General features: G+C 44.2%; 2 protein-coding genes across 2 annotated transcripts; one reads left to right on the plus strand and one right to left on the minus strand.

Annotated features, from left to right (window-relative positions):
- Nucleotides 1-1,766: 1,766 nt before the first annotated feature.
- LOC136505323 (uncharacterized) lies at nucleotides 1,767-5,580 on the plus strand. The gene is made up of 6 exons (XM_066500475.1): nucleotides 1,767-2,075; nucleotides 2,531-2,847; nucleotides 3,134-3,243; nucleotides 4,344-4,429; nucleotides 4,817-4,927; nucleotides 5,042-5,580. Exons 1-6 carry the CDS (start codon nucleotides 1,966-1,968, stop codon nucleotides 5,178-5,180), a joined length of 873 nt encoding a protein of 290 aa, XP_066356572.1. The 5' UTR covers nucleotides 1,767-1,965; the 3' UTR covers nucleotides 5,181-5,580.
- Nucleotides 5,581-5,680: 100 nt separating this feature from the next.
- LOC136504985 (syntaxin-132-like) lies at nucleotides 5,681-9,995 on the minus strand. The gene is made up of 13 exons (XM_066500043.1): nucleotides 9,766-9,995; nucleotides 8,790-8,906; nucleotides 8,616-8,672; nucleotides 8,373-8,421; nucleotides 8,174-8,262; nucleotides 7,973-8,046; nucleotides 7,843-7,885; nucleotides 7,522-7,582; nucleotides 7,394-7,419; nucleotides 7,228-7,305; nucleotides 7,062-7,142; nucleotides 6,916-6,981; nucleotides 5,681-6,752 (listed from the first exon to the last, which is right to left on the minus strand). The coding sequence occupies exons 1-13, from the start codon at nucleotides 9,781-9,783 to the stop codon at nucleotides 6,588-6,590; spliced, it is 924 nt and encodes a 307-aa protein (XP_066356140.1). The 5' UTR covers nucleotides 9,784-9,995; the 3' UTR covers nucleotides 5,681-6,587.
- Between the last annotated feature and the right edge of the window lie 375 nt (nucleotides 9,996-10,370).

Here is a 10,370-nt window from a genome sequence, read left to right on the forward strand (position 1 = left end):
CGCTCGGCTGGAGGGCCTTTAGTCCCGGTTGGTGTTACCAACCGGGACTAAAGGTCCCTCTTTAATCCCGGCTCGATGACCCGGGACTGAAGGTTCCACCTTTAGTCCCGGGATCGTTGTCCCGGCGCGGTAACCGGGACTAAAGGCTGTTACCGCCCGGGACAACAGGTCCATTCTGTAGTAGTGTGTGCTGATTAAAGATTTTTTTTTTCTCGAATACCAGGACAGCTGTGTATCATTGTACTATAGAGAGGAAAAGAAAAGACCAGAGTACATTACCAATTCATACCGGTACTATACATGAGAAGGTTAGACACTTACAACAATATCACCTATATAAAACATATGGCTGATTAAAGATTTCACCTATACCCTATGCCGATTTTTTTTAGGAAAGAACTTATGCCAAATGGTTAATTTTTATTTTTATTTTTTTGGATACAGAAGCACAGTTAATATGATGCACATCCAGGTAATGAGTTTCATGGGTCGTTAGAGGGCCCGTTAGAATCGATTTTATGGGCCGTATTGACGAAGCCGTTGGGGTCCGAAAACCCTTGGCCTCCTTTGCCGCGAGACTTTGGCATTTCACTCATCATCAAAAACTGGTTTCGCACTTTTACCATCCCGTAAAATGGTTTCGCTAGTTTACCATTATAAAACATGTGCAACCCGCCGGAATGCCATTTGGTGACTTTAGATCTCAAAGAAAATGAAAAACGAAGTTTTCTTCCACTCCTACCCCTGCCCTGCTTTCTCCTTATACGTCGCCGTTCCGCGTTCGTGGTCAAAACGGATCGACGTAGCAGGTGACACCGTGCGGCACCTCCTCGGCAATGGCATCTTTGGCGCCGACGACAAGGTGTGGAGGAGGCAGTGCAAGGCGGTCAGCCTCGAGCTCCACTCGGCCGAGTTCCGCGCGCTCATGGCCAGCTCGCTTGTCGAGCTCGTGCAGCACCGGCTGCTCCTGTGCTGGCTGACGCGGATGCGTGACGAAGACGGACCCGCTCCCCCTCTGTGCTCCGTGGCCGTCGCGCTCGGCTCGCCTTCCGGCGGGGGAAGCCGCGGCGTCGGCACACCTGAACCTCAGGTGCGGGGCTTGCTGGGTCAGGGCGACGACGGTGCTACTCGTGCCGTGGGAGCACATCTGCCTCTGCGGGCACTGCTCCAACTCCAGTCGTGACAGCGTGGCCATCGCGTGCCCGATGTGCCGTGGCGTCGTCGGCACATGGCTCGCCGAGGCCGCCCCTCGCTGATGGCCCCTGGTCTCACCGTGCCTGTTCGTGACCGAGTCGAAGGGCAAGCCCACGAATAGCCTCGTCGGGGCTAGGTCGTCCACCTCGCGACTCTTGTTGCTGTGCTCGCCGGCGCCGAAGAAGCGGCCTACGAGCCCGGCGGCCCTGGGGTCCCTGCTGCAGCCACCATGCCTCGCTGGTGGGAACACGACTCTACATGGCGAAGGCGAGTGGGCGGGCGTCGCTGGAGGCTCGCGGCGCTGCCGTGGGGGGGCGGGCGGGCGTCGCTGGAGGCTCGCGGCGCTGCCGTGGGGGTGCGCATGCTCGGAGAAGAAGCGCTCGCTCGATCCGTTTCTCCTCCCTCGGTTGCGTTCGTCCGTGTGCTCTCACATGAAAGAAGAAAAGAGCAAGGGGTAAATGTGGAATAAAACTTTGTTTTTTATTGTTTTTGAGATCTAAAGTCACCGAATGTCATTCCGTAAACCAGGTAAAAGCGTGAAACCCAGTTTTTGATGACCGTGAAATGCCAAAGTCTCTTTCGCCGCCCTAGCTTCCCCGCCCCCAGTGTTCTCCACTTCGCGCCGCCGTAGCCTCCCCGCGAGCGGGACGCTAGCCGCCGCCTCCCCCAACACCGAGCGGCTCTCCGCGGGTCCAAGCCGGCGGGATCCGCGCGCCCTGTCGTGTCCGCCTTCGCCTCTGAGTCAAGCTCGCTGGCAGCCGTCGCCGAGCAATGGAGGCGCTCCGGACCGCGGAGGCGGAGCTCACGGTGTACGTGCACCCCTCCAACACAAAGCGCGTCCGGCACGCCGTCAACCGCCAGCTCAGCGCGCTCCTCTTCACGTGCGTCCGCTATCCTTCCCTCTCTCTTCGGTCCATCTCCTCCCTATGCGTCTCGCGAAGCTAGTGTTCCTTGACCTACCGCTTTCTTACGCATTAGGATTCGAATCGCTCGTAACCGGCCAAATTTAACCGATGGCGATTTTGTCACAGGAGAAAAGCGCGAAATGTGTGGTGATTGTGGCTGTGGGGGTGGGTAGCGTCGCTTTTTAGCTGCTAATAAGGCTTGAGTTCCGAGCAAATTGATAGGCGTCGAGTCCCCGGAGAGATTATGCATGAGCTGTAGGGCCCTTGTTTTTCGTCACATTCTTATTGCCACTTTCGGCAAGCTTTCTGTAGCAAGTTAGTTTGACTGTTGTTTGAGCAAAATTTCTTGCCGCTTTCGAGCTGCCGCAAAGCTTTCTGTAGCTAGTTTGATTATTGTTTGAGCAAATATGTATGGTGCTGATTCATATCAGGTATGACGACCGTTTTGATGGCGTGTTGCTGACGCATGAAGTTGCATTCCATCTTGGCAATGACAAAGAGGGCAAACCCAAGAAAGATGAAAATGCTGAACCCAAAGATGAAAGTGGTGAACCCAAATCTTGTGTCAAAGGCAAAATCAAAGATGGAAGTGGTGAACCCAAAGATGAAAGTGGTGAACCCAAAGATGAAAGTGGTAAACCCAAAATTTGTGTCAAAGGCAAAATCATGAATGGCTTGGTGCCATATTTCGGCGTCCAAGTGCGTGCCAATCTGCTTCTCTTCTCTCCCCAACCGGACATGATCCTTGGTAAGTTGGTTTGTCTGGTGAATTTGGGCACTGTTGGTTGTAGTATTTATGTAGGCAGTAGACCTGATTGACTGCGTTTAGTATCAGCTCATGCCAGCAAATCAGCATGTTACTAGTACTTGGAGATACTACAATATTGAAACTTTCTATCCTGTTGCTACAAAGTTTTATCAGTGCTTTTGCTAATGACTGATCTGCCATCATATCTTGTGGGATGAAATAATAACTTGGCCCGGTACAGATGTGAAATGCATAGCTCTGATGCTTAAATGTTTGCTAATTTCAGAAGGGACGGTTGAAATGCTTGGAAAGGAGTCAATCCATGCCATTGTTTTAGGGGTTTTCTCAGTGGCAATTATGTCTGAAGATATCCGTGAAAAATTCAAATTCAAAAGGGTAAGTTATATTGAGAAAAAGAATGTTATTTTGCTGTGATGATTTGAGACTCCACCTTTTCTATTAGTTTATATTTGATTTGAAGCTTCTCTAGTTTCAGTAATTTAGTGTTCATGTATCAATGTCCTCTTTTCTGTGTCTCATAAATAGTATTCAGTGAAACAAATATCCTTGGAAGTGGGAACAAAGCATGGAACTGTTTGTTATCAGAATTCACAAGCATGTACTCTTTAAAAATACTCCCTCCGTTCCGTTTTATCTGGCGCTAACACTATTATTCCACATACCAAGAACAATTTAATCCAGCTTTGTTTTCTATATTTAGTGGAACCGTTATCAATAGCATGCAGCAAAGGGAAGAGAAGCAGGCCAATGGAATTACAGATCAATTATGCATGCATGCATGCATGGAGTGGGAAAGGCGAAAAAATGCTTGGTAACTGCTGCATACCATTTAATAGGAGCGCATGTTATGGTGCTAAGCCACGGCCATTCTCAGAAACAGAAACTAGCTTCCGCCGCATTAAACGGAACGGAGGGAGTAATGTATTAAACTATGACGCCTCAAGTTTGCCTATTTATTGTAGATGGACAGCCATGACTTGTTTCTGATCTTTTAATACAGTGCAGCTTTGAAGGTTTTGACAATATTAGCACCAGCTTTAGGCCTGTTTGGCATGGCTCTAGCTAGGAGCCAGAGCTGATAGGAGGCATGCCAAACGGGGCCTTGCTCTCTTCTAAAAAAGTTTGACCATTTGGGGAAATAATTTGGAGCTAACAGGTGATTTTTTAGAAGTGTCGAAAGTCAAGATTCCCCTCAACATGAAACTCCAGTGAAGCTTGAATTTTTATAAAAAAACTTTCCTATACTTGTGTTTGCACAACAAAATTTTTGTGATGTTCTTCAGACCATTGTGAATATCAAGTTATACTGCTGAAATGAATGCACTTTAGTTCTTCATGGGCTGGTGTATGTTTTTTGTGACTACAAAACTTATCTTTGTTGTAAAAGCCTGCGTAATTGTTAATTTCATCAAGGCTAACCAGTCTCTTGAAAATGCATGCATAACTTTTTTTAATATATTTTAACTTTTGCACAGAAAAGTGATGGAGGGAAATTTGTGAGCCGCACAGATAAAAAGCACGTGATTAAAAGAGGAACAATGATAAGGTTTTCTGTCAAAAGGTATGGGCTGATCTTGTTCCCTTTTTTGTCAGTCTAACATTGTTTTTCTCAATATTTTCTTTTTTTGATTTGAAACACATCATTTTTAGAAGTCAAATGTAGGCACAACAAACATACATAGATTTGAAACACTTCTACATTTTTTTTCAATTCTTGTTGTGCCATCTATGTATGTTGCCCATGCAGCTATGTGCCTATGTACTGTTTGACCATGTCCGATGACCTAAAACAAGTGATTGTGTTACAGCAGCACTGTAAATGAACTTGAGCTTTATCAATTTGTACATGAGAAGTGAAGTACATCACAGTTGCTGAAATGGATTGCTGATGCTCCACATTGTGTGATCAAAATAAATTATTTATGTTTCTTCTGATATTCAATCACAGGGTGGATACAGAAATGAATTGTCATATTACTGGATCATTAATCCCACCTCACACTGGATGCATGCGTTGGTTGTCAGTACATGACACTGAATATGCATCAGAACTCAAAAGGTCTGGATATACAAACACATGTTTTCATGTTACTATTAAACTGCTATATCTTATACCCAATTTAGCCTCTCTATTCAAGCTTTGTGCTAATAAGTGTGCTGCTCAAATCTTCAGTGATGAAAGTAGATCAAGGGATACAAGCACCAAAATTGAGCAGAATGAACAAGAACACAGAATACTCAAGAATGAAGATGGCATGGTGAAATCTGAACAGCCATATAAGTCCCGAAAGAGGCGCCACATTGAGGAATGACATTTCATTGAGGCTATGAAGATCTTTGTTTAAATACAAGAATGTATGTGAAAATCATGTTCGCTTCAATGGTTCTGCTGCCTGTTGATGTTTAATTGGGGGGAGAAGATGCCTCTCCAGTTGGAGATAGCCTGTTCCCAGTAGCTTCATAGAAATGTACGATGATGTAAAACGAATCGAGGGATGCATTTGCAAATGATCACCTTTTTTTTAACAAGACAGTAACTGATCTCATCGAAGCAACCACTAGGTTTAGTGGCAAATGGCAAACCTCATGTTTCAATTATGGCTCTGGCTTATGTTGGGTGTTGTGTCGTCTTATATCCTGTAAAATGCATTTTCTTTGGGGCAGTCGTGGTATTTTTCTTACATTACACTCTTTTGTAGACAAAATACTACTATCAAGGCAAATCAAAATGCAAATGACTTCAAAATTATTGCTGATCTAGCTGCGTGTCATCGGTATTTGAATGGAGCATGATTGAAAGAGTTGCACATCCAATTGAAGCATAACTGAAAGAGTTGCGAACCCATCATAACCAATTTTGTATCAAGCAAAATCTGAAAGTTCACACCCAAAGTTACCCAAAGTTTCCAAAACGATGTCAATGACGCTCTCGGACCTTCTGGTATATGCACAGGTACAACAATAATAACATGGGAATAATGTTTCTTGTTTGTCCTTATCTACCACATCTCAATGTTGTCCAGCATCTCACCTTGAACTGCAACCAAGACAGCCAAGTTGCGAATGGCCTACATTTAGCAGCATTTTATACCTGGTATAAAAAGAGGAGTCCTTGAAACCTGAATGTTGAGCGATTGGCCATTCATTACCTGCTGCAGATCCAGGAGCTTCCTCTTGTTTGCAAGAATGAGTAAAATAGTTAAGGCTATAATGCAACTGATCTGCAAATAATAATCCATTGAATATTCTTGAGCATTGAGAGTGATAATTCACTGAAGTTCTGAAGAATTTTGATTGAATGCAACAAAGTTCGTGGAATAGTTTTGGGCAAACTAAGCAAACGGCAGCGAATCGAAGGTCGAGGGTTCTATGTGAAAGTCATGTTTGCTTCAATGGTTCTGCTGTTTGTTGATGTTTACTGGGGAGAACATGCATCTCCAGTTGAAGAACCCGTCCTTCAGCCTGTTCAGAAACTACTGCCTCGGTGTTATCGATCTCCCAAGAAACCAGTAGGTATAGGCCTTTAGTTGCACACCCAATATATCAAATTTGAATCAAGCAAATCCTGAAAGTTCACACCCAAAGTTTCTCTTCCAAAGCAAAAAAGAAAAAGTTTCCAATACGATGTACAGGACTATCTCGCACCTTCTGACATATGCACAGCTATAACAAGAATACTAAAGGTAATCAACATGGGAACGATGCTTCTTGTTTGCTGCTTATTTACCCCACGACCATGGTTTCAAGGAGAGGATGACGATGAGGATGATTATCAGGAGGATGATTATGCCAATGCAAGTCCATTTTCGCGTGTTCTTCTGCAGCTTCTTTGCTTTCTGGAGAAGGTTTGTTCCAGTCTGAATATGTTCAACTGCACCTGTGACCTGAGTATAGATATAGCAAAAGTCAGAAAAAATGAATCTTTCAATAAATACAGTGCTAATAATTCTGTGGCCAGTTCCCTTCTTTTAATGTTTAATGAAATATGTGATTGCAGGTATCAAGAAAAATAACAACAATTGAGTGACAAAGCATCAATCATCATACCTGCGTCTCAATGTTGTCCAGCATCTCACCTTGGGCTTCAACTAATACAGCCAAGTCGAGGAAGATCTGCATTAAGGAGAATTTAATACGCGGAACAAGTGTGGAGTCCTAGAAACCTGAATCTTGGGAGATTGACCATTCATTACCTGCTGCAGATCAAGAAGCTTCCTCTCAATCTCTTTCACCGTGTCATGGCGCTCCTGGATCTCCTGCAGTGTGTCCAGTACCTGCAAATGCGAGAAATTCACCATCCAGCTCTGTCAGCATCCAGGCTGAAATTCTTGCAGTTATATAGGCTGAAAGAATTAGTACCCTTCCTCGCCCTTGCTCCTGAATTGCTCTCTGAAAGATTTGCTCGCCGTCGCCTGTTTCTATCAGCTTGTCGATTGTCTGAGTTTTGATTCCGTGTTAGAAACACAGCACATGCAGGTTTGCTAACAATGATAGCTTGAAGTTAAGACTATTTGTATTCTCTTACCTCTTCATCAGCACGCTCGCCCGTTACTGTTCGGTTGGATATTTGCAATAGTGAATAAAATAATTAAGCTATAGTGTAACTGAACTGCAAACAATTAAAAGTATGTTTAAGAGTTTGAGAAAGCAAACCAGTAAAAACACGACGCTCCACTACATCACGATATTCCTTCTGGATTTCTTCTCGTAATGTCTAGGGACATGCACATATACATCATAGTAAAATTGCATGCCCATTTACAAACAGACATTTATAATCTTTAAGCAGCATAAACTGACATTTTTCAGCTCCTTTTCAAGCTTTATATGACTAAGCATTCTACAGTCATAAAATCACTGAACACACATTTTGGCTGTATATTTAGCACCATTTCTAGTTAATAAGCATGCAGAAAACATGTTCATCATGTAAATTACGCCCAAGAACTGGAATTTGAAGTTGAAAGGAGTTACCTGAAACTCCAGTATACGTTCTCTCAACTTCTTTGTCAATGCACTGCAACAAGATCACCAAGCAATCAATCATATCAAGAAACAGATAAAGAGGACAAGGGCAAGCAGGAAATGATTACAGGGACCTTACACAGTGGTTGTTGTCCGGGACCGGTCCACACCCGATCCCTTACCAAATCCTGGCTTTTCTCTGTTCGCAGCATTCTGGGGAAGGGTAATCAGCACAGCATAAGATAGATGGTAAAATATATAAGCAGCCATAACTTATTATCCATGTAATTACTTCGCATATATTTGCAGGAAACAAGTGTAAAGGAGGGAGAAAACTAACATCTTTGTTCAGTTGCTCTACTTTTGACTTTGCAAGCCGTGCAATCTTTGTCACTTCATTGACATCCTTCTCCATGCGTTTTTTTACCTCTACAAGTAGGAAAGAAATCATCATTAGTTGTATAACATTTGAGGAGGAAAATGCCAATGCTGTTCTACATGCAGAAAAGAAACCGATATGGCGATATCCCATATTGTACCTTTCATCGCAGATGCCTTCGTGACAACTTTTGACTCCTCATTTGAGTTCTGCGTAAATTGACAGTCTTTAGATGTAGGCTAATATTGTTCAGTCAGCAAACAAGCAAAAAACATCTGGAATAAATATATCAGACACATTCTGAAGTAATGCCATGATAGCGCCAGAACATAACAGTAGGCCATAATATACTGGACTTAAATAATGCAACATAAAACAGCTCCAATTTGATGTTGGCAGTCACCTGAAGGTCCTTCAGTAACTTTGTCAATGTGTTGAGCAAGTTTTCAATCTCCTTGACCTGAATTTTGTGGTAGCACGAAGTTTAATGCGTTAGGCTGCAACCATATTAAGTCGTTGACCACTTCAGATTTTCTTTCAGGAAGAGATCAAATCTGCCAGACAGAAACACACGGACCTGTTTGTAGAATCCCTCAAAACCTGGCTGCGCAGAACTAGTCAGGTCACCCTGCAATCCAAGCTCGATGTCCACATTTCCTGGGGCCTGCTCCCTTTTGCCGAGCTCAAACGAGTCCTGCCAAATCGAGATAAAAAAAATGATTTGCAGAATACACGTCTACTTTTTCTTCACAAAATCACAGAGATAGACTCCTCTTATCTTATATACAAAGTCAAAGCAGCCAAACAGGACTGTGGATTGCAAAAGGTTGGACCAGAAAAGTCCTAAGGCTGCCATTTACATATCAAGATTGAAAGTTTCAAACCATGATGTTTCGTCAACTAAAAAAAGTGATCATGCCAAAGCTCAAACTACCTCTTTCTTTCCTGTAAGCTGAAAAAAAAGAGAGAAGAAAATCTCCAAATGCTGACGTTCAAGCAGAGCATGTTCTGAACAACTCGAAATTTCCACGGATAGCTCCACCAGGCAGGCACGAAGAATACCATCACTTGGCACCAAATTTTTTTATCCAAAAAAAAAAAAACACATATTCTAATTCCAGCACAGAAAGTCCCAAAATTTCAGATTTTCCTTAAATGGCTACACGAGTAAGAACAGCAGGAAGGAGAAGATCGTTGTCTCTTGCCAAAGTTCAAAGAAATAGGAGTGCTAGCAACATCTCAAAATTTCCATAAATAGCAAGACGAGCAAGAAGCCAAGAACAGCAGGAACAAGATTATCGATGCTCATGGCAAATTAGGTCACGAGCAAACTAAAATAAGATAAATAAATAAGTTGGCACGCGTGAACCGATCAAGGCCGATCCAGTGATAAAACCACAACCGGAGCAAGAACATCTGAAAACCCTGACGGCCTTGATCTTCAAAGCAAAAGTAAACCATGAACCCATTCTTGACACGAGAAGCGAACTAGGAAAACCGCAAGCAAGTGACACGCAAAGACAGCAAGAGGCGAGAACGGCGGCGGTGCAAACCGTGAGAAGGCTCCTCATCTATCCTTGGACTGCCGGCGGCGCAAGAACGCGCGGGATCGGTGCCGGAGAAGGCGAAATTCTTGGCAGGCGCGTGTTCGGACGGGCGGGGAAGGATGGTCTGGCCGGAAATTCGCGGGCGGAGCGGAGGAGGAAGGAAGCCTCCGCGGCAGCGCGGCGAAGAACGGAACGGTTGAGGCGCGTGAGAGGGGTTTTATTGGCTGGACTGCGAAGAAGAGGATTCGGCCGCGGTCTCCTCTCCTAGAAGACTTTCTAGAAGTTCTTTTTTTTCAGTTGTTTGTGCTGGCTGACTGCTGAGAATGATGGGTGTAGCTTTGCTTGGTTGGTAGTGATAGAGGGTATTGTTGAGTATAGTCATCTCAATCTGTATCCATCTATTTTGTACTTGTAGCTATTGTGATTTGCAAAATGTATTAGATACTTAGTGTGAATAAAGATCACAAGCCCACAGAGGCCGTCAAACTCGTCCCGGTCGACCCCACCTGCTCCAATGGCCGGGCGCTGAGGAGTAGCGCCACCCTCGATAGCAAATAGAAAGCCGTGCTCGTCGACTTTCTCTGCGCGAATGCCGATGTATTCGCGTGGAG

This window comes from Miscanthus floridulus, chromosome 14, assembly GCF_019320115.1.
Source record: "Miscanthus floridulus cultivar M001 chromosome 14, ASM1932011v1, whole genome shotgun sequence".
In the NCBI taxonomy this organism is placed as follows: domain Eukaryota; kingdom Viridiplantae; phylum Streptophyta; class Magnoliopsida; order Poales; family Poaceae; genus Miscanthus; species Miscanthus floridulus.